At 41.5% G+C, this 24,516-nt stretch overlaps 2 protein-coding genes across 6 annotated transcripts in view; both read left to right on the forward strand.

The window, feature by feature from the left end:
• The window catches only part of LOC306942491 (phospholipase DDHD1-like), a 31,371-nt gene extending 11,985 nt beyond the window's left edge, over positions 1–19,386 (forward strand). The window contains exons 3-13 of one of the 2 annotated variants that reach the window (XM_079528412.1): positions 1,180–1,308; positions 2,677–2,824; positions 8,024–8,133; positions 9,269–9,375; positions 9,654–9,916; positions 10,478–10,553; positions 11,976–12,125; positions 12,658–12,722; positions 13,459–13,631; positions 14,381–14,569; positions 14,747–19,386. In XM_079528412.1, the coding sequence (XP_079384538.1) occupies positions 1,180–1,308; positions 2,677–2,824; positions 8,024–8,133; positions 9,269–9,375; positions 9,654–9,916; positions 10,478–10,553; positions 11,976–12,125; positions 12,658–12,722; positions 13,459–13,631; positions 14,381–14,569; positions 14,747–14,934 (1,598 nt within the window). In that variant the 3' untranslated portion in view covers positions 14,935–19,386. Of the gene's footprint in view, positions 1–1,179; positions 1,309–2,676; positions 2,825–8,023; positions 8,134–9,268; positions 9,376–9,653; positions 9,917–10,477; positions 10,554–11,975; positions 12,126–12,657; positions 12,723–13,458; positions 13,632–14,374; positions 14,570–14,746 lie in introns of both variants that reach the window. The other variant, XM_079528411.1, reaches the window with a different exon arrangement.
• A 2,847-nt stretch (positions 19,387–22,233) lies between these two features.
• The window catches only part of fermt2 (FERM domain containing kindlin 2), a 51,987-nt gene continuing 49,704 nt past the window's right edge, over positions 22,234–24,516 (forward strand). For all 4 annotated transcript variants that reach the window (XM_079528937.1, XM_079528938.1, XM_079528939.1 and 1 more), the window contains exons 1-2: positions 22,234–22,477; positions 23,153–23,310. In XM_079528937.1, coding sequence (XP_079385063.1) covers positions 23,154–23,310 — 157 coding nt within the window. In that variant the 5' untranslated portion in view covers positions 22,234–22,477; position 23,153. The remainder of the gene's footprint in view (positions 22,478–23,152; positions 23,311–24,516) is intronic.

The raw sequence follows: 24,516 nt of genomic DNA on the forward strand, positions 1-24,516 counted from the left end.
AAAAAAGAAAATGTATATATCAATGAATCAACGCAAATACATTTGAATATATCGATTTGACTAAATCCATTAATGTTATTAACCACTTAAGCCCTATACGCCACGGTATCGCACACAAATAGGCAACAATATGTTGTAACGCATTGTGAGCTTGCCTGCTTTTTTCTGTATTTTGGATTTATGTTTATTTTTTAGAATCGATTAAATCCTTTGAACTGCTGCGTCCCTCTGGCACTATGCTTCTACACTGACAATGACCAAGCAATGATGGACAAGCAAGAGCTGAAATATGCTGATGTGATGTTACCGTGTGATGTGTGTTTTATTTCTGATGATGCAGATCAATGCTCCCATCTGTATTTGATCGAGCGTCCCCAGGCTAGATACTGTAGATGTTAAGCTTTCACTATGTTGTATTTGATTCAGAATGATATATAGTTTACGTTTACAGTTTTTGAATGTGTTCTTTCTCTCTACTCTCTACTTTCACAGGGCCTCATTTGTTAAAGGAATGATCACACAGAGACGCATTGCTAGCAACACTTTTTAGTGGCAGTTTATAGACGCACATAGCCACATAAAGGTTCAAATATTGTGAACTTTTCTGTGCTAGGCATGGAATCGCTCCATTCCTTCCTGTTTTGATGTCGGTATGTGGTAGAAACGGTGGGACAATGACTAATGCAGACTAGCCCTGTCACAAAATTATATAATCGCCTAATCACAATTATTTGAGATAATCGCTTTTTTAAGCTTTTTTCTTTTGCATAATCGAAGATTAATATCTTTTCAAACATTTAAAAAAATAGTCAAAATAACAGTCCAGTATTCATGTTTTTTATTTTATTTTTTTGTACCGGTATAAAGTTATTAAATTATGTAAGTTATTTGTCAAACAGCCCTAGGTAGGAATGGTGGGACAATTGCTATTGCAGACAATGTTTATATTATACTGTCACCGTGATTTGTTATTTCATCACCCGGGTTCCGCATGCACGCCTGCTCCACAGGCGCACAATGCTGTTTTGACTAATGCAGTGTTTTGCCATGGTGTTTTTGAAGTGTCTGCGCCTGTAATGACGCATCTCGGTGTGATCACTCCTTAACTAGCTCCCTCACCTATTCCCTGAAACATCCATCTCTTATCTCCATTTACCAATCTGTTCCCCCCCCCCGCAGCTGTCCACAGTCTGAAGCTGAGTCGGACCCATATCGACTGGCACAGTGTGGATGAGGTCTATCTCTACAGTGATGCCACCACTTCCAAAATTGCACGCACGGTCACTCAGAAACTGGGCTTTTCCAAAGGTCAGTCAACTGCAACTATCACCATTCTGGGCAAAGAGCACCCTCCCAGAGTAAACTATATGATACGAGTCTGAGATGAAGTTACCATTAAGGTGATGAATATAGCATGTTTGATTAGTCAAGGTGTAGTTGCACTTATATCTGTGCAAATTGAATGTTATCGTTTTCAGCGATTGAATTAAGTGAAAATTAACTCACAAGAACCCACTGCAGCCTACTGCCCATCTGGCATTTTAAGCCTGGCTCAAACAAAACGTATAGAAAAGACTGCATTTACAATTTGACAACTTAGGTCTGAGTTGAATTCATCTTTCTATATAAAATGGATTACTCCGTATCTCTCTCCAATCTGCTGCAGCCTATTTTCGCTCTCCATAGCTCCCAGATTACAAGGAGAATCTGGCTTTGGTTATCTCAATCTTCCCTGACAAACAAATCTCCTTACTGCCATCCAGACAGTAGCAAATCCCATTGGCCCCCGATGCTTTGGCATGCAGCACATGACTTTAGTGAGAGACTGTGGCCATGCGTTCAGCCCTCTTCTGCAATCTCAGCCACACGGGAGGAGGCCTACAGTTGTAGTCTCAGCAACTAAGTCGTACTGACCCCTTTTAACAGGGCATTCCCTTTCCAAAGGGGTCAGCCTAATATTGTTTGCGGTTTACATATTGTCTGAATAAATGTTACGTTCCTGAGATCTATGGGATGCACGTGCAGATTAGACACATCAACGGCATGCGGAAACAACGGTCAGACATGCGGTCGAACATGCGCTGCTCCGTGCTTTCGGTTAGGTTAGGGTGTGAGGTTAGGTTAGGTCTAATGACAGTCGGACCAATATTATGTCTAAACTAAAGCCTGTACCCAAGATCTATATTCTTTATTTTGATAATAAATATAAAACTAGAAGCCTGTGGATGGTCGAGCTCTAGCACCAATGGGAAAAAAGTGTAACGCAGAAACCTGTGGCCTATAGAATGATGTTACCATAGGTTGCTGTTTGATGACGTTGCGTAGAGTGGTCCTAATGGGCAAAAGAGGTGGCTGAAATGTGCCTGAATAATGTGCCTGCCCTGAACGTTTTATATTAACTGTACAATATGTGAAGACATTGAGGGCGGGATAATAAGTCCCAAGGCAGAGTACTTATGAATAGACTGGGGAAAGTTGGGAGGCAATTGGAGTGGCGGTAAGCTCGATCCTAGCAAACAGACACCACGTCGACCCTATTCTGATTCTGGTAGTGGGATACTACCTGAAAGTCATCAGTCTCGGTATACAATATATCTAAACATGGATTGTATCATCAAAGACATAACCATCATGCAGTAGAGGTCTTAAGTGTTCCTTCTCACAATGGTCCCCCAGCCTCCAGCAGTGGAACACGGCTGCATCGAGGCTACGTGGAGGAGGCCTCCCTGGAGGACAGGCCCCCTCAGACAACACACATTGTCTTTGTGGTACACGGCATTGGGCAGAAGATGGACCAAGGTCGCATCATCAAGAACACTGGCATGTGAGTGTCTCTACAGTCCCCCACTTCATTCAACCTTCTGTCACAGTCGCAGCTGACATACGTACTTCTGTTTCAACTTAGTAAGGGTATACATTTGTCCTCCAGCATAGGGATCGTGTAAAAAAGGTTTTTGTAATTTTTATTTTTTTTAAATCTAGTATTCATTTCTGATCGTACATTACATAGTATAAAGCATGATTGCCCTGCCTTTTTCCCAGCATGTTGTTTACACTTGGACCACATACGATCTATTCTAGGCCGATACAACCACACTAAGAATGGACTTTCTAAGGAATGTAACTATAATGTATTAGTGTACTACTGATTGATAGGCTATACAGGAACACATGATAAACTCATGACCTGAGCGCTAAGCCTGTAATGACAATATTTTCTTTTTCACTCTCAGTTCCTCTGTCTGTTTCTCTCTTAATATATATTTCTTCTTTCTCTATCTTTCTATTTCTATCTATGTGTATGATTGTATCTGTGGCTGTGGTACTCCACCTCTCCCTTAATGACTCAGCACATGCACACAAATCTCAGTACTATCTTGTTGCCACCATACTGAGCATGGAATGTGCCACAATCTTATCTTATTTCATTTGACAAAAATGTGCGCCAGTTCAGATCGCAAAGTCGTAGACAGCGACTAAGGAGAAACTGCCGTTCCCTACTGGACTTTCTGTTCCTCATACGTCACTGGCTTCCTCTTTGGCTTCCGCTTTCTGTTCCTCATACGTCACTGGCTTCCGCCTTGCATTCTACCAGTTCTATCTCCACACACGATGGCACTCGCTCCACGCCCCTATTGCGACATTAATCTGTCCTCTGGCACCAACATAGACTCCTTTCACCATCTTCAATGTGCTTGCATTCTTTTATTTACTTTAATTTTGCCAATAGTACCCCCTCCCACTAGCATCGCGCCTGCTTCTATTTCTGAAAGCTGCCATTAGTCACTCTGTACATCTAATAACGTCTATTTCGCTTCAGAAGCGTTAACATTGTAACCTTGACGCAGCATAACATCCAAAATGATCCCAGAACGTCTGCGCTCTGTTAAATGCCGCGGATGCCACCTACATTAAAAAAAACACACCCGTGTGAACTGAGTGGTGCAAGGTTTTATATAGCCTGATCGGCTGTGGTCTGACGTAATGTCAGTGACCATGGTAACCATGCTCACCTGTGCACGGACACGTACACAGGTACACAAACATAGATACAGACAAAGCTGGTTGTTGGAGTGGTTTGCACCACTCAAAAAACAGCCTTTAGCAATGGCCCACGAACAGGTACTTGGCTCCTGTGTTTCCTTCTTCCGATTAGCTACGGCCGATCACATGACACGCGCGACACAGTGCAAGGCATGATGGGAAGCAGAGTTCTTTTTTCCCCCTTTTTTTTTAAGTTGGAGGTGCATGAACCTCTAGTAATGTACACTACTGCCTCCCCAAAATGTGTTTTTCTAGTTTCTTCATCCTACACTGTTTGCCATTCATTTACAGTTTGTTGGATGTAGTCCTTCTGACTGGTTCTACCAATCACTGACTGACTGATAACATTTGTATCACAAATGACTTTCTGAAGCTATTTATGGAACTTAAGAAATTAGATACTATTTGACACATACAGGTAATCACCAGTACACTGCGAATGTTAAATGTGTCCTCCTTGTGTCGACACAATTTTGTAATGTGTTTGAATATTAAGTGAGTTTGATGCCCCCACCTGTTCCAACCAGCATCTTTATGACGTCAATCAATTCAAGCATTCCTCCCATGACATTTTCAGCGTACAATCATTCCAGCTGCACACCCCTTGCCTTTGGTTCTCCTCCCCTCCCATTCATTCCTTCCTTCCGTCCATGCCTCGCTTTTGTCTTTTGTCCTCCCCTGCTATCTTAAAAATAGGGTTTAATCTTTTTGACAAACTCTTTCAATAGGAGATAATTCACCTGTTCACTGTGAGGACTGAGGAGTCCACAGGGTTTCCTAGTAATGCAATTGCTAATGATACCAATGACATGGTGGAGAAAATATAGCCTTACCTTTAAAAATATATGTACATCTCTTCTATACTGGAAAAATCACTGCAGATTAAACATATTCATATTATAGTAATAGTTATTATTTGTACTAGATCGGTGCCTGTTGGGCACTGGCCTACTTGGAACAATGCAAGTTGGAAATGAATGCCCATATTATGCCTTTTATACCCATATATGGAGTTATTTGTCAGGCATGCCTAAATATGGAGTCTATGCAGATGTCAGAACACTGGATTCCACATAGACCGGTGTAGATGATCAATGGTCACTGGACACTGTAATTTGCATAGTAGTAGCAGCACAAAGCATACAGGGTAAATCCTTGTTATTCTGTGTTACAAGGTAAGCAACTTTTCCAGGGGATTAGACCAGCTAAGCAGGCAAAGTATACCAAGTCAGGCCAGCTTTTGACACTAAGCTTACTCACCACTCCCTGTGGATTACAGAGAACAGCCCTCCTTCAGTCACAAAAGGAAATATGGTCCATGGGCTGCCATGTCTAGCACACACCAACCCCTCCCAAACCTGGTCCTTTCCTGCTCCTTCTTCAGAACTCTCTGACCTATTGTTCCCTCCTATGTCTCTCACCTACTTTTGTCTGGAGCACCATTCAAAGCTTCCACTACCCCAGCCTCTATCCCTTAAACCAGGGCGTCTTCAATGTTTTTCAATTTCTTTTGACCCCTTAGCTGAGAGAGAGATGAAGCAGGGACCCCCACCCCCCCAAATTGCATTAAACCTTTTAGCTTGTTGACAGCACTTTCATCAGTGTTGAATGTTTGTCTGTCTGTTTGTTTGTTTACACATTATCTTATATATTAATATGTTGGATTCATGTTAATGTGTATTTCCAGACATTTAACCACCTAAACCCTCAATACTTAGGAAACTTGACCTTTGGCTCTGTGCTTGGTCTGCTCTTTTTTCCTTCTACACCAAACTACTTTGCCGAAATAGGGCTGCGTTGTGAGCATGTAGATCTGCTACTTTTTGGCTAATGTTTCCCTCAGAATAGGGATGCTAGGGTTCAAGTGGTTGATGTAAAAACAAACCAAAAGACATACTATCTCACAAAGATGTGGCGGCCCAGTGACTCCCTAGTCCATACATGCGTTCTGTTTGTTTATGGTTGTTTCTTCCGCTTGTGTAGTAATGCAGTGCATATAACAGAGTTCCCTGGGCGTTTAAAGGAGGAAGGAAGGCAGTTCATCCTTAGCTGAAAGGAACGTGTGAGAACCATAGTAGATCATGTGGATATTACTAGTTGTTCTTTCCGTCATAAAGCAAACACCGCTCCCAGGATTGACAAGAAACAACAAACACAGTGAACTGTTCTGCAAGTGGTTTCCAGGTCAATCTCTGTAGAATGTAGTCTTATGTTGTCTCAGAGAGACAACATGGAAGGCTCTTGGTTGCTGTAAAGCTACACTGGAAAGCTACACTCCACATCAGAAGCATCAAGGCTGCACTGCAGTGAAATCGATCTGTGCCATGATGCCAAGAAATCATCATTTCACGCTGATAGTCAAGATATGGGACGTGTTATTCTCCACCAGAGGTCTGCAGTCTCTGCAAATTCTTCACCTCAAGAAGTCTTATTCATAACAATGTTACTTATGTTCAGTAGAAATCAGGTTGGGGTGTTACGTTTCTCTGAAAGATGATTTAACGGTTCCATTAATGATGCTGAGATATAGAAATATAGAAATCTTTACAGTCACTGGGAAAGTGTAAAGGAGGCAGTGTTTGTGTTTATGTAACATCAGACATACATAGTAAGTCTTGTCAAAGCCTGCATTAGCCTGTATCCCATTTGCAGACTAGTTCACTTAAAGGCCAATTTCACTCTCCATTTGCCCCTGTCAACAGCTGCCACTTTCCTCTCCTGCTTGTATATTTGGTGTATCCTGGAAGTGAAACGCTGCCCTATATGTATACAAAGGACTAGTTGCAGGCAGCATAGCATCCTAATTTGTGTGGACTGTTTTGAGTAGGATGCTGTATCCATGAGCAGTAAATGGACCCTCTCTGCCTGACAGTCATTAGAGAGAGCAAACATGCAGTACATTATGCTCTCTTGTTGACCTGTAGCGGGGGGATTGTAGAGAGATGAAGCACTCAGGACCAGGTCGTCATTATGGTGCACTACAGATACCATAGAGATCTAGCTATGTTACTGTGAGACAAAACAATGAGCTCCATAGAATAGTAAAACTTGTTTTTCTGAACACTGAAAGCACCAGATGAAGGTCTACCTCCAACATAAAGTGTGAGACCAACAGTATATTATTGGTTTTATATCATCAACAGGCAATGCCTAATTTTGCCTATAAGAAAGGATTTAGCAACAGCTATGGTGTGCCATAGCAGTCGGGGACTACTTTCTTGTAGAAGTAGAAATAACATTTTAATTAAAGACGTTTGAAGTTTTCATTGGGACTTGTCAGTGATTATTTTGCATTTAGGATTTACATTAAGCCCTAACCACACCAAAGGGTCACCATGCAACTCCTTGGGTCCAAACGGTTGCAAGGAGTTAACGCTAAAACCGTCTTGAACCTTTGGTGTGGTTTGGGCCATTGAATTCCATGCGTTCAATCACTTGGGTCAACGTGCAACAATACATATCACGCCGCAGGGACAACGCTAAAACCGTCTTGACCCTTTGGTGTGGTTATGGCTTTAAACAGGGTGTCCTGAGCGCCTAGGGCATCCTCCTCAGGTACTACAGACGGTCTGCCAAATTTTACATTAACCACTTGAACCCTAGTATCCCTAGTCACCCCTATTCACTGAAAATGGCAGATCTACAAGCTCACAATGTGCCGCACTGAGATGTGCTATGATCTTGTAGATCTGCTATTTTAGTGTAGAGGGAAAATATAGCACATCAAGTGCAGATCCAAAGGTCAAGTGTGCTTGACTGTGCTGTGGGTTTAAGTGGTAAATGTCTGAAAACCCACATTAACATGAATCCAAAATATTACTAGAAAAGAGTGTGTAAACTAAAGTGTAAACAAAATACATTGATTTATATTAGATAGTGCAAATATTTTAATCTTTTAATGTGTGTGTGTGTGTGTGTGTGTGTGTGTGTGTGTGTGCGCGTGTGTGCGCGCGTGTGTGCGTGCGTGCGTGTGTGTCAGGCTGAGGGAGGCGGTGAGGAAGATGGAGGAGAAGCACTACTCTGAGCACAATGATGAGCATGTGGAGTTCCTGCCTGTGGAGTGGCGCTCCAAACTGGCTCTGGATGGCGGTTAGTATGTGTGCACTAGGGTGCTGTTCCTCAACCAGGGATCTGGACCCTACATGAGCCCATGTCTGTTTTTTTATGTAGTTAATCATTTTCATCGATTTATACAATCTATTGAATAATATTTATTAATTATTTGTTTAAGTCACCTTACTGAGCCTGTGGCCTGATAGGTCTCCTGTTTCTGTAGCGTGAGGCGTCTTGATGTACAACTACACCCACTGGACATGATACTAGTTAGTATGTCGCAGGGACTAACCGCCAAAAGTGAGGCATTGGGTCCCATTTTTAATCTCTTTGAATTTAACCCCTACCTCCCAAACTGCTCCTCATTACTGATAACTTGAAAAAGTAATTAATAGAATTATCATTGATTACTTGAACAAGTAATTGATAGAAACATCGCTAAGAAAATAATCAATAGTTGCAGTCCAGTCTGGGCGCGTCAACACACATGCCGGACGTGTGTCCTGCCCTCCTCGAGATATTGCTGAATGAGCAGAGCTGACATTGTTCCATTGTATCATTTACGAGGCAACATGTGAAAGCCTGGGAGATTTAGGGCAGGTTTTGTTTTTGGAGCTGCAGGCAGTTTGATGTTTCTTACTGACTCCATAATTGTCCTAAAATTTGCCTAGATATAGGCATATAGTCCTGTAATTATGTACAGTGGAAGTAGAAGTTAGTTAGTTTAAAACTGCAATTCTGCACTCCAAATGCTTTAAAAAAGCATCTAAGAACATCTTTAAGTGCCCAAATAGTTTGGAACTTGCAGATTAATGAATAGACGACAATGTAACATTGAATTCATAACATGAAATGTTTTGGGAACATGGGTGTGTGCTTGTAGATACCGTAGACTGAATGTTTTGGGAACATGGGTATGTGCTTGTAGATACCGTAGACTATATAACATGGGTATGTGCTTGTAGATACCGTAGACTATATAACATGGGTATGTGCTTGTAGATACCGTAGACTAACATGGGTATGTGCTTGTAGATACCGTAGACTAACATGGGTATGTGCTTGTAGATACCGTAGACTAACATGGGTATGTGCTTGTAGATACCGTAGACTAACATGGGTATGTGCTTGTAGATACCGTAGACTATATAACATGGGTATGTGCTTGTAGATACCGTAGACTCCATCACTCCAGACAAAGTGAGAGGACTGAGAGACCTTCTTAACAGCAGTGCCATGGACATCATGTATTACACCAGCCCCCTTTACCGGGATGAGGTAAAAACACACACACACACACACACACACACACACACACACACACACACACACACACACACACACACACACACACACACACACACACACACACACACACACACACACACACACACACACACACACACACACACACACACACACACACACACACACACACACACACACACACACACACACGCACGCAGTACAGCACAATATGTTCCCAGAACATCCTCCTTCAATCTGTCTCAGTGTTTCTTTCTGCTTCTAAAAGCCTGTTCACTTCTCTGTTGTAGATCACCAAGGGCCTGACGTCAGAGCTGAACCGACTCTACTCGCTCTTCTGCTCCCGGAACCCCGAGTTCGAGGAGAAGGGTGGCAAGGTGTCCATCGTCTCCCATTCCCTGGGCTGCGTCATCACCTTCGACATTATGACAGGCTGGGACCCGGTGCGCTTCTGCCTGCAGGAGCATCACGCCATGGAGGAGGAGCTGGACCTGCCCTGGATCTCCTACCAGGAGAAGCACCTGCTGGAGCAGCTCCGCCTCACAAGGATCAGGTAAGGGCAGTTGGGTGAACGGACGGCATGCTAGAGTCTGAGCCGCTTAAAAAGGGTTAACATACTTAATGTAAGGCAAAGGACGGAAGCAGAGAAGCATAACTCAGGGATTTATTTGTATTATGGAATCAAACCATATTCTCCAGTGCTGTTAGTAAAATAACTAATGCAGCTGTCACTGAACCCATTTCTCAGTGTATTCGGTGGCTTGAAAATTACGATTTATGTGCTTCTCAAAGTCCCCACTTAAACTGATGGAACACAAACTGTATCAGAGCATCAAACTGTATCTGAAGATTTATGGAGACCTTGGGGAAATAATTATTTTGTAGATGAGGCGACTCTGACAAGTTCTGGATGTCTTGGGGTCACAAGTGTTGATATGCAAGTAACTGTGCCATGATGGATAAAATGGGTTGAATGCTGTAATTTGATTATTTATTGTTCTTGTGGCTGCAAAAGGAATAGCCTCAACAAAGATGTTAGTGAACTAAAACTATAATAGGAGGCCACTAAATATTGTGTTCACACTGTAACGCTCTTGGTTTCTATTTCTCACAGGTTACGAGAATTGGAAGATCAACTTCTTGGCTTGGAGGCCACTAAACCATCAACACGTCCACCCCTCAAATTTAAGGTACAGCTTGCGCGGTCGCATCAAGGTGTGTGAATTCCTACAATGCCACTTTCTTACAGAAGGATAAATATAGACTTGTGGCATACTGAGTGAGTCATCTGAATTGATGTTGCTGAAGCCATAGACGTTAGAGGGCGAGTTTGGAAAAAGCTAGAAAGCATCCCATACAAACAGAATTGCAGGATTGAATTTCAGTGCTATTTCTGTCTACTGTAAGAGTTGGTTGAGTCCGTACCAGAGACTTCTGTTTTAGATGTTTCTTAATGATTTCCACAGAACACATCTCTTTTGTTTGCCTCTTTCCTTTGCCCATCCATTGATTTTGTTTTAAGTTTTACATTGTGGTTTATTGTCTCCACCAGGCCGAGAGAGTATGTTTTGCACTCCGTCCGTGTGTGTGTGTGTCCTTCCGTCCGTCCTTCTGTCCGTCCGTTATCAGCTAATCTCCGGCACCGTTGGCCCGATCAATGCCAAACTTTGCACACACACTCCCTGGATGCCAACGATGAACCTCTGCCCCACATTTTCCAGAACGGCCTGTTATAGCGCCACCATGAGGCAGCTTTTCACATTGTTTACCTAAAACTGCACCGATCTGCGTGATACGTTGCATGCACACTCCCTAGAGGCCAAGGACAAACCTTTGACCTGCATTTTCCGCATCTGCCTTTTATAGCGCCACCAGGAGGCCGACTTTTGTAAAACACATTTTTTGATATTACTCCTCCAGATTCTGTCCAAAAATCTCACAAATCGTTACACAGTATCTCTATGGTCATGTGCTCAAGTCGGATCTGTCCGATATTTCATATTCCATCCTAATTGGCTATAATAGGCTTTCACAGTTTGCAAGATTGCCCCGTTTTGAACAAAAGCCTCAAATCATGAACGCAGCATGCAATTTACGTGAAATCTTTCACACATTTTCTTACTAGGCTGAGGAATATATCCCACCCTTTTCACATTGGCCTGTTATAGCGCCACCAACAGGTTGATTTTTGCAAAACACATTTTTGGAACAAAATGCTTAAAAAACATGTTTATATTAATCCTAAACATTTTGCCAAACATCTCACACAGTCCTATCCTCCTGGTGGAGACCTGTGCCCAGAAGGGCACTTTTTCTAGTTTTTACTCTTGTCTTACTGTGTGTGTGTGTGTGTGTGTGTGTGTGTGTGTGTGTGTGTGTGTGTGTGTGTGTGTGTGTGTGTGTGTGTGTGTGTGTGTGTGTGTGTGTGTGTGTGTGTGTGTGTGTGTGTGTGTGTGTGTGTGTGTGTGTGTGTGTGTGTGTGTGTGTGTGTGTGTGTGTGTGTGTGTGTGTGTGTGTGTGTGTGTGTGTGTGTGTGTGTGTGTGTGTGTGTGTGTGTGTGTGTGTGTGTGTGTGTGTGTGTGTGTGTGTGTGTGTGTGTGTGTGTGTGTCAGGTGGAAAACTTCTTCTGTATGGGTTCACCTCTGGCAGTGTTCTTGGCCCTGAGAGGGATCCGCCCAGGGACAAGCTGTCACCAGGACCACATACTGCCTACCTCCATCTGCACCAGGCTCTTCAATGTCTTCCATCCCACGGACCCTGTGGTCAGTCTCCTTGGCTAACCCTGCCTGTGCCTACGCAGCAGTGCACTATTGCTCAGGGTTACTATAGCAGACTTTCTATTTGTTTTCTTTTCCATTGCTGACTTAGCCCACACAGTGTGTTTTTTTACTTCACCCTTCCTTTTATTCTTTTTTTCCCCTCTACTGAGCTTACTAGCTAGTGTTGCAATTCACTACAAAAAGGTCTGGAAACTCCTGCAAAACAAAGGGAAAACAGTGCCTCTTACTACTAAACTGAATGAGGTGCTCCTACTAAATATAGTAGTGTATATGACTTCTTCCGACTAACTCCTCCTGGCTAATGTGGTAGAGCGGCCATTTAAGAACCTGAAGGTTCCCAGGTCGATCCCCGCTCCTCCTGTCTTGGTGTAAAAGTGTCATTGAGCAAGATGTTGAACCTGGCCTTGCGTAGTTTCCGCTGTCGTTGGTGTGTGAATGTAATGCTTAAAGGTAACAAACATTATCAAAGCAAACCTGGACATTATTAATATTGTGATTGTGTTTCATCCTGCAGGCCTACAGACTGGAGCCCCTCATTCTCAAGCATTACAGCAACATTTCACCTGCCCAAATACACTGGTAAGAACTTAAATCTCTTTCAAGGTCATGAACTTTTCAGTTAATGTACTGACCTCGCTCTCTTGGCGCTGATAAATCTGCACTCCAGCCTATGTAAAATGACATATTGCATAGGCCCGCAGCAATTGGCCAGTGCGAGCCCTCGTCACACAAAACTCACTGAAGTGTTTGACCTTTTTCTATTTATTTTTCTTTATTTAACAGGTGCCATGCACAACAGAACTATTACGCCAGAGCTATTTAGCTAACTCTGCGGTCCCTGGCCAGGAAGATGTTAAAAATAAAACAAAAATATTGCGTTGCATTTGATAACTAAAATCGCCTGGCTGGTGATTGTTCCTTTTTGTAACACAGTTATTATATGATGCAATCTAAGATGTCCCAGGGGCAGTGACTCTATACAGACACGTCAGACAGTTAAAAACAATACAGTTAACAAGGTTTACAAACAATTCATCACCTATTAAACAAAATCATGCATTACATACATACTCATCTATGATTTTCACATGGCTGTAATAAATGTCTCTCTCTGTATCTAAAAAAAATCTGTAAAAATTGTAGTATTGTCAAAGATCCACTTACAATCTCATAGTTATTTTGAAATGATTTTCATACTGTATGTCATCATTAAACCATAATTTATTTATTTTTAAGCTGAGCTGAGCTGTGTCGAAGATTATGCCAGTGCAATAAATTGCTATAGGTGTTAAATATTTTGTGCTTTCTCCATCAGGTTTAGTGCCACCTCCCCAACACCATATGATGACATCCGGCCTGTCTTCTTAAACCCAGTAAAAGACACAGCATCAGACACAGAAAGCATCCCCAGCCCCAGCACATCCCCTGTCCTTCCCCGAAGGCACTATGGAGAGTCTATCACCAGCCTGGGCAAGGCCAGCATACTGGGTAAAGCTCTTTTCAATGGCATTCAATGTTTGTGTTAACACAATGTTTGTGTTTGCAAACCCTCAAAGCTGGACATAAAAGGGGCAACAAAAATGTAGTCTAGGCCTTTTTTCTTTTCTTTTTTTTCTTTCCTTTTTTTTGTTCATGCTGAAATGATGCAATTGCCATTGATGTGTTATGACTCCCCGTGGATAGTCACTGATGCAGACAGTGGGTGGTGGAGAGAATGACATCTCTTTCTAAAGATTGAGCTCACTCTGTAGCTGAAATAATGTCTTTGTGACTAGATGACACAGTTACAACCTGAGATCTCTCTGAGATCATGCAACAAAGGCTGCTAGTTCACTAACTATTAGACTAGATGACACAGTTACAACCTGAGATCTCTCTGAGATCATGCAACAAAGGCTGCTAGTTCACTAACTATTAGATGAACACCTGTGTCTAACATGGGGTGTGTCCAGGGTTGCTTTGTGTACACTACAGCACAATATCATCACAGGGTGTCGCATACTAATAGTTTGTATGCTGTATCTGCTGTAGATTTGTGCCAGCATAGAATAGAGATGTTTAGAGATGTTTAGAAGACTTAAGCAACTGGACTAGATTTGATGTCTCCTTATGTGTTTTTTTGTTATTGCCGTTTGTTTATTATGCTTAATTGCTAACCTTTTTATATTTTCAAAACCCATAGCACCCGGCTCACCTCTGTCTATCCACCTTTTCACCGTCTCTCCCTTTAGGAGCAGCCAGCATTGGAAAGGGCATTGGAGGCATCCTATTCTCTCGCTTCTCTCGCTCCAACAGCCAGCCCTCTGTATCTCTAGTGGAGGGAGGGGCCACGTCTGAGGGGGAAGAGCAGAAGAGGACAGACAGCCAATCAGCATACGGGCTCTCCACAATGGCCCAGTCCGCCTCCACCATCACTGACGCAACCTGTTAGTTTACCTACATGCTCTACATTAAATATTATCGTATCTACAGGAAAAACCCCATTTGTTATCTGTTAGAAATTTACCATGACATAAACTTGAAAATGACCTTATTTGAAATTGTACGTATTTTTGCTGGGTCATTGCCCTGTCGTTAACACAGCCTCTGTCTCTGTCTTCCAGTGGAGCTTGAGCGGCGCATTGACTTTGAGCTCCGAGAGGGTATGGTGGAGAGCCGTTATTGGTCAGCGGTGACCTCACACACAGGCTACTGGTGCTCTCATGATGTAGCCCTGTTCCTGTTGACCTTCATATACACGCAGAAAGAGATGCTTCCTGAACCAGCAGATGACAACCTGGAGCCTGATTGAGGCAGCATGTCTCACACACAAACACTTTCTCTCTCTCTCACACTTACACACACACACTTGAGCCTGGTTCATGGTGGAAGTGCGCGGGCGTGTTCCGCCGCCGTGCTGTGCACGAGCTGAAATGTTCATACTCCCAGTGCATGCCTGAAATCTGTGGGTCGATAATCACTGTCACTAGGAGTGTTGCTGTAGTGAAAATAGACAAAACAAATACCTCTAAAGACGAATCAAATGGTAAGTAATTTCCGGTTCAAACTGTGGGCTCTAGAAAAGACAATTTCTTGTTTATTGCTTTAAAACACAAAGGAAGACTATATGACATGAAAGCGACAGGAATATTCTCTTCGTTTTGTCTCACATACGTAGATAGATGAAGAAATAATTTCATTATCGTAGGATGTCTGCAAATAGTTTTGACAATTTAGGGCATTACATTTCTCAATCTTTTGCACATGCAAATAAACACATGGCCCTAGTAGAAATGCAAATAGTAATAATGCAAATAGAAATAGAATAAGATAGGTGGAAGCTAGATGTAAAAGTGTTTCTCGGCTCTTTCTCATGTATGTAACATGGATCATTCGTGACAGCAGCATCAATGTAAATAAGCCAATGATAATTGATGGGATTTGTCACATTAACATGAATGGACATCAGTCAGAGACTACAATATATTACAGAAGTGCTTTGCAGCTATTAACTTGTTATTTACACAAATACTTAACCATAGTTTTGCGGTAGGACATAAACATGGTCTACATTTAAGCCTGTATACAGCTCTAATGGTGGATTGGCAACACCCAAAAAGTGTCTCAAAGGCTGCAACTCAGGTCCTTATTATGCTTGCATATAACATTCATGCACATTCAAATTGACATTTGAAGTCACAAAATACAGACTGTTCTTATTCTGCAGCTGTCTGTGTCAGGACAACATCTCCAGATAAAGTTTCTATATCAAATAAAACAAAAACAAAAAACTAAGTGAGTCTCAGACAAAAACATACCAAATTTCCATTTTTGGGGGGATAAATAAATAAATAAAATCTATTGGTCCATATCACAATACTTTCATGACCTACTTTTATCACTTTGCTTCAGTAAAAGATACAAATCTTTCTAGGATGTATGTCTTGAGATTCACTTCAACTTTGGGTCTACCACCAGTCACCAGGTGGTTCAAAACGTTTAAATGACATTTGTACAAAGCATTCAACAAGCGTTGCGAGCCTCCTTTTTTTTTAATTGAACTTCTGTGTTTCACAGCATGGCTCCACGCCAAAAAAGGGGGATATACAAATGTATCACAAACACTTGTTGAACCAATAATTGATTGAGGCACCAAGGTTAATTAAGGTTAGGAAGCGAAGACCGTACGGTGGACTCCATGTGGACTCCATGTGGATTCCCTGGAAGGAAAGAAACATGCGCAATTGAGACCAAGGAAGCTGAACGCTAAAGTGTTGGCTGCATATAGCCCATTGCGCATGTTTTTTTTCTTCCATGGAGCAACATGGAGTCCACCGTACGGTCTTCGCTTCCTAACCTTATTTAATTAACCTTACCAGGCACGCAACCCCCTCCGTGACCACTGATGATGTCATGCTCGCAAAAACAGGCTGCACAGGGAAGTATGAACCAGGCCTTACTGACGCACGCACATACACCTTGCTTGGCATTTTTCCTCTCTATCTCTGGTTTTAACCTTTAACTCCTGTGAATGATAATGACTCCTACCTGTGCTCTTAACGCACGCAGATGTTTCTCTGTATTATGGATATACAGATTTACTCACCCCAAGGGTGATGGTGTTGAATCAGGCACCCCTAAGGAGGTGATGCCTGTGCCATGGTTCAGCCCTGCCCAAAGTTATCTCACCTCTCCCACAGACTCTGCATGGAGCTTTGTGATGCACAACACTCAACGTCCGTCGGTCGACCTCGCCGATGCTGTCGGCTCCATCTTCATCCTTCCACGTTTTCTTATGAAATGACTCCGGTAATCATCTGAAATCAGAGACTTGAACTAAATCGGAACTTTTGAGTGCTGCTACACCTCATCAACATTGTTAGAATGCAAATACAGATACAGCAGCCTTTCGAAGGTAGTCAATGTCATTTATGTCAAATATTACAGGAACACTCCATAACTTTTCAAGCGTATTTTATTAAGTGCACAGCTATATTTGTCCATGATCTCTGTATCGCTGCAAGAACTTTCTCTCGATCAATCAGTGAATACTACAATACACAGAAGAATGCTTCATTCTAGCTAGTAGACCTTCAATGAGAGGCAGAGGTGCAGGCAGCTGTCACTGCTGCCTTGGCTGAGGGAGAGATTGCCAGAGAGGAAGAATCTATCTTCTAAGGTCACAGGAGCGAACTCGCAGCCATACATTTCATTCATGACATGGCATTTGTTCTAACAGCTACAGAGAGATCAAGTTGGAAAACAGCAGAGTGCTCCTTTAATATATTTCCCTTTTTTATATATATATATATGGCATAGTTTTATTCTTTCCCTTTAAATATTTTGGAGGGAAATGTATAGTAAAGGCTGAATAAATAACCTGTTTATTAATTTTTACTTTTCATTTCTCAAGAACATGGTATTTAAGTGTTGAGTTAGATTATGTTTTGTTTTGTTAGTTTTTTTTTTTAAAACCATTGAGTGACTTTTTCCATGTCGCTGTCATTCTGGAATAGTGTAACCAGCAATTCAAAAGCCATTTCCTTTTTTACATATAATAAAACACTGTTAAAAGTTCACTAAAACGGCACTTATTTATGTAATTATTTTTTCAAAGTGATGTGGTGCGCCAATTTTTATTTTACACTTTCATACTGGAAGTGTCTGTCTCTGAGAGAACAATAAGGTTTGACACCCAAAAGACATCATAATTAAACTCTATATGAGGTTAACAACGGGTTCATACTGTATGACGGGGTCATGTTCTTTTCTCAGCTTGAGCCTTCACCATCTATGAAACCTTAATTTATGATGTCATGGAAGACAGTTTTAAAGCCTTGCAGGAGTAATTTAAGCAGCCATAAAAGCTTGTAAATATATTCTTATTTTCTTACAGAGGAATTTATAATTCGAACAATGAGACAAATTTTCATCTTTCTATGATGTGGTCTGAAAAGCTCTTGTCTGAATATTCAGTCATATATGGTCTTTTCTTCACCCAGAATCCACACTTCAAACCATTTTCCTCTGTTGAGACATTATTGGAGAGACCTTTCCGCACATGTTTACATTGATATCCAACTAAAATGAATAAAACCACCATAAAACTATTTTTTACAAAAACAAAAATAACATACTAAATCAAATTTGCTTTCCGCCCCCAGTTGGCTAAATTTATGATATAAACTTGGATATTTTCTTGGGCAGTAGGGCTCCACCTAGTGGTCAATTCTTTTTTTGTTCTTTTCGGAATTAATCTGAATAATGAATAGCTAAAGACAGCTGGGAAATATGAAACTTGCCTTAGAATTAAGAGGGCATTTTACAGTAAACGGCTAGTAAAGGTTTAATGAGGATTGTTTTCTGCATGCTCCGGTTGTTTTGAAATTTGTTGGAGACAAACTTTGAAAAGTCATAGACGTTAATCGTGACAGTATCATGTTAATGGTAAATAGACATTAGAACAGGAAGATGTTGTAAAGGGTGCCAACTGCCAACACACATCTAAGAAAACATTTTATGTTCATCGCTTAAGAATCTAAAGTTAGTTAAAACAAAATTAGTTGTTAGTGGACTTACTATTTTTCTTTTTCTTTTTTCAGTGGCTCTAATATAATCACACAAAGTCTGCATGACATACGGTCTTTGTGGAATTGTAATTGTCAAATTTAATTATTGTCAGTGTCAAATGTTATTTCTTTACTGTTATTTTAATGTATTTTATTGTCATCAAAGCCTAGCCTGATTTGATATGGTGCAAGCCACTGCTTTACTATGTCATACTCAGTCAAGGGCTGTGGAGTTGACCACCAATGAATGGATTCAATTTATTGGTATTTAATGCACTTAGGAGGACCACTGCAGATACATGCATGTGTGTGGTATGTGATATGAGAGGGGACCCAATTGTCTGAAGAAAACCCAGATCAGACAGACTTTTTTAGAGGACTATACAAGTGGCTGGGAAGTTGTGAAACATATTTGAAAGGAGAGAAAAGTATATACGTGGAAGTGTTTCTGTAAATGTGATCCTTGCTCATACTCATCAGCTATGAATGGCACAGAATGCTTTAGAAAAGGCTCTTGTGTTGCATTTATTTGTTCAGGCTGTAAGTAACAAAGCTATGGCAGGTAGGAGGTCAATGAGGTCAATGATTGTAGCTCTTGTTTCAACATAAGTTGTTACACAGAGCCAGGCATTGAACTGACCTTGAGGACCTGATATGTTTGTCCTATAATGCGAGCACCTCTGCTACATACATTTTTATTTTAAATGGCACTGTTCCATTGTTGGAATATGGCTGTTTCCTAAAGTGTGTGAAATATGACATTTTTAAATCAATACAAATCCTCACAAGGTGTTAACCCTCAACTATTAATCAAGCACAGAATCCTAATTATGTTCAGTTTCAACTTGCTCTCAGAACTTTAGCGTCTCGTCTTTTAACTGGATGCAATAAGAGGGCAACATCATCTAAACATGTAGAGGATTTGTTTTGATTATGCATATTAGCATCTATGGTGCAGCTATGTAAGTTCTTGAGGTGATGAAGGGTATTCTGTCCTCTGCTTAAGGGCATAAGTAAATGTTTGCTGTTGCAAGTATATTCAACATTGTGGGTGAGAGCACGGCGAAGCCACGGGCTGATTGAGTTAAAATCAGGTGCTGTTATAGTTTTGTCTGCAGTTAATTTAAATATTAATAATGAATCTTTAATTTCTGTTATTTTCTTGAGGACTGTTACTTTAATATTGAAAGGATGTGCTGGAACGTGTTTTAATTGTTTGTCTCTAGAGCTGCTGTGCAATAACCCATGCCTGTAATGATTCAAACTGCCATCTGAAGCAATGTATTTATTTCCTTTTATTAAAACATTTCTTTTCGATACAATGACTACTTTTTCTTCTCAGAATATTTGTTAGGAACGGAGTAGCAGGATATTACAGAGACATTATGAGGCAGCTAGCTTTATAATATTCAGGATTATTTATTTGGAGAACAATAGAGCTGTTCATCTAAACCTTGGATCAAATTCTTTCCGAGGCACCCCAAGGCATACATGAATGACAAAGCTAATTGGTAGTGCATGAATAAGCCTATTGTAACTCTCCACCAGTCCACCATGGTTCCAATATGAGATACTAATGCAGTCATGTAACATCTGCAGATGTCAGGCTCACAGATGGGACCAGTTATATTGTGTATTCGATTCTGCTCTTCTGTGTTTGGCCAGTAGAGGTCAGTCACCAATAGGGAACAATGGCCCCATTTGACCATCTGCTGCTTGCTGCCTTAATAGTTCATGTCCATAGATGAGTGCTTTATTGTGACAGTTAGCAATATGCCCAGCTGTGGTCTTTTGTTTTGCCAATTGAGTAGCAAATGGGGGGATACATGTATTTTGACAGTGTGTTACTAACTTACTGTTGATCCTATTATATTATCATCCAAACTAGATGCAGTAGGCTAATTGCATGTCTACTATTTAACTTACCATACACATAATAGGTTTTCTGAGATCATAAGGTCACACACACACACCCACACACACACACACACACACACACACACACACACACACACACACACACACACACACACACACACACACACACACACACACACACACAGTGACAGCCTCTACTACGTTTCTTGTCTCCTTCCCTCAATCTGACTCCCCTGCTCTGCATCTGACTCTAATGTTTACCCTGCAATTAAAACACAGCCTATAAAAGGCAATGGGTCCGCTGCCAGACACTGACGAGGGGGGTCAGAACTGCAGGGAGAGAGGTTATAAATTGCTTTGATGCAGACCATAGTCTGAAGGCCCAAATTCCTGGGCTTGGAAGCCTGGAGCTCTTGAGCTGGAGGCTTGAGACTTGGAGCTAGTGAGTGCACCAGGGGTCCAAGCCAGAAACCCTGATGATTCATGATTCTTCATCACCGCCAACCGTCCAGTGTGTTCTGCCTCTGCTGTGAGGAGTAATGCAATGGAAAGAAAGGAGACAGCAGCCTTTCTCTTTTCTTGCCAATCTGGCCATTTGTATACGTGCTTTTGACTGTATTGGATCATAAATATTTCATTCTCCATCTGAAGCAGTGCAGGAATTTGTGGCCTCTGGGTTTCTTGTTCTGTTTAAAGTAGAAAGATGTGAAATTCCACACACTGATGATATGTCATTCCATTGTTAACACAGATTACCAATCCTCTCTGTCTTCACAGATATGGGTGATTTACTGGGCTTTTAGTTTTCGTTTCATGCCTGGAGATCTTCTCAAACCATTTCAGGGGATAAACTTGTTGACCCCTGCGAGATTGTTTTGCTTTAATTTGTTTATTGATTAGATTAAATGGAAGACGCATGCAAAACTATATTAGTTTAACATTATATTTTTTAGCAAATCATAGAGTTACAAAGTTTAATACAGATGCAATCTGTCTGATTTTGGGGCCATTTTTGTTCTATGCCTGGAGCTCTTCTCGAACCATTTATAGTATGTTGGGGGTGATGATTAGTAATTAGTTTATTGGTTTATAATGGAAGACTGGTGTATTTACATTAGTATAACAATTGTCTTTAGTTTTAATATTCAGCCTTTTTACACACACACACACACACACACACACACACACACAACATTAGATAATTTGTCAGAACATTATTTAGTGATGATATTAAACCCTTTATTATGGTGATTTATAACTAGGCTGAATGCAGTGGCACTGCAGTTCAGTTGCAGTCTCTCTCTGCTTATTTCCATAAAAGGCAGTGATATTGTATGTTCTTTTTCCTTTTCTCCAGCCCCAAATTGTTGATTGTTCTCCTTGGGGAGTTTTGAGAAAATGGGGAAGAAAACAGAGTCTATTTGTGGGCATATACTGTCGAACATATGGCTGAATTTCTGGAGACGGAGAGACCCACGTATAGACCACTGACAAAGAGGGGGACACATCACACATGGGCAAACGAACGAATTGAAAGAAATAAACCACTGTTCTCGACTCGAGTCGTGCGCAATATTCGTGCGTCACGTAGTAGAGGTTTTAAGAATAAAGTGCAGGGGGACAGGGGGAGCCACTAGGCTCGCAGTATGAAAGGAAAAGTGGGATTGGAGCAGTGACGTTATCTGACTGCTGGAAAGAGGGAGGGAGAAAGAGGGACGGCTGGACTCCATTAGCCGAAGCCTGCCTGCCTGGGGAAACAGTTTGGGATACTTCACTTCACCGAGTTCTCTGGGATACTTTTTCTTTCTAAAAACCCTCTATACATGAATTAAAAGGGGGGAACCTGTTGGTTATCGCAACGTCGACAGTTTGAGTGGTTTTTGTGTTTGGCTTGTTGCATTTGTGAAGGTGAGTGGACAGATTTACATTTTCGCCCTCAAAGCGTAGCGCGTACGCTGGTATGAATTATGAAAACATTGAGTTTTGACGTGGTTTTTCCCGCACTTTAGCAACTAAATTAAATGTACGCGTCTGTTGATAGCTATTTTGCAAACGTATGCGTGCTGTTGTCCAATTTACACACACTCTGTCAAACGAACTTAGTCTTTGAATGACCGAGCAGCCTAGTCTACTCAGTAGCTCTCGTTTGGCTCTGCTTACGTAATTAACTTCTTTGCCTATTTGTAAGAGTACGTTTACCGTTACTTTTGAACAGGTGAACAAGCACATATTTGCTTATGACAGGAATGACGTCCTCATTGAACTTTAGCACGACCAGGCCTGGCCTTTGTTCAGTTTTGTTATTGATTTGCGTGTTTTGAGATCGGTCGCTCTTGTTGAATCAAAGCACGACTTACACACCAAAGATACATTTTTACTTTCTGCCAGTACGTGTACAAGTACACGGGCACGTCACGTCACATTCCAACTTAATGATAGGCGACACGGTGATGTCTTCTAAAATAAGATTATGAACCGAATCGGTACACAACAAGCCTTGCATGAGTCTGTCTTTGAAGAAGGTCAACGGGTTTATAGTGACCCGGTGTGATTTATTTTCCTCCTTTACTAACTTTTTGACAGGATGGCGTTGGACGGGATTCGGATGGCGGATGGCCACTATGCCGATGGGACATGGGAGCTGAAGATGCACGTTACCGACCTGAAAAGGGACGTGTCTCTGAGGATCACTGGGGAGATCCACATCGGCGGCGTCATGCTCAAACTCGTGGAGAAACTTGGTAAGATGTCAAAGCAGCTGCAATGCTGTATACAGTGTATTTATGCAGGACATATTTGTCAATTTGTGCACCCTCTGCAAAGTTAACTTTCTTACATTGTGACGTTCTGGTGTTCATTTTAATTTATGAATTAATTCATAAACACTCACATTCTCACACTCAGTGTGAGAATATTGATCTAAGATGATTTTCTTATGATATGCTTGATAATATGGTTATGGGTTATGGCCAATGATATGTTTACCCTTGACCTCTGCTCATAACGTCCCTCACCCAGCTGCGACAGGTTAGTGTGTCAATGACCGGCTGTGTTATCAGTTCATATTTCTGACTGAGGCTGTAAATTCCTCTTGCAACATGGTTACTTACTTCTCTGACAGCCAACGTAAACATAGCTGTTGAATGCACAACTGAATTGTCTCTGAAACATGGAGAGCTAAGGTTTCCATTCAATTGAGCTTCTCAAACCTTTTCATGGAGATGATGCTTTCAGTCAGGAATGCTTCTGTCATTCATTGTCTGTACTACTACTGATGATATGGTGTCTACAGTAGCTACAGCAAACTACTACTGATGATATGGTGTCTACAGTAGCTACAGCAAACTACTACTGATGATATGGTGTCTAGTCTACAGTAGCTGGAATGGATTGACACCATGCAGGAACAAGAAGACTTATGAATAAAATTCCCACTTTACCAATGCGCTCAGATGTTTTTTAACTTGCCCTTTTTTGCCTTTCATTTTTGCTCACAGCAACAACAAAAAAAAGATGATTTTATGATTTTACACAGTGAGTGTCAAAATTGACCCATAGCATCTGTGCAGGACCCTCTTATGGTCCACTAGTGCACTCTCTCCATCTATATTCATGCATTCACATTTCTGTGAAAATCAATGCACTTGCACAATTTTGTGGTGTTAGCCAGCTCTTTCTAGCCAGCTGAACAGTGAGTTTGTGTACAGCGGATGCAGAAAGGTCAATGGTGGCGACAGTGTGCTTCAGTGAGTGACAGTGTGCTATGGGTGGATGGCACCACAAATGCTCAACATTCCTGCAGTGCTCCAAGGTTTTTTTTTATTCCCTGCCTGTGGACCTGTTTTTAGCTCTCCTGTTAAGAGCTCCACATAATTGAGGTCTTTGTTCTCTGTGGTCTTCTATGCTGAGCAGCAGCTAGGCTAAACTAGGCTCATATGCAACGTTGT

Source organism: Electrona antarctica (genome assembly GCF_951216825.1).
Source record: "Electrona antarctica genome assembly, chromosome: 18".
Taxonomy (NCBI): Eukaryota; Metazoa; Chordata; class Actinopteri; order Myctophiformes; family Myctophidae; genus Electrona; species Electrona antarctica.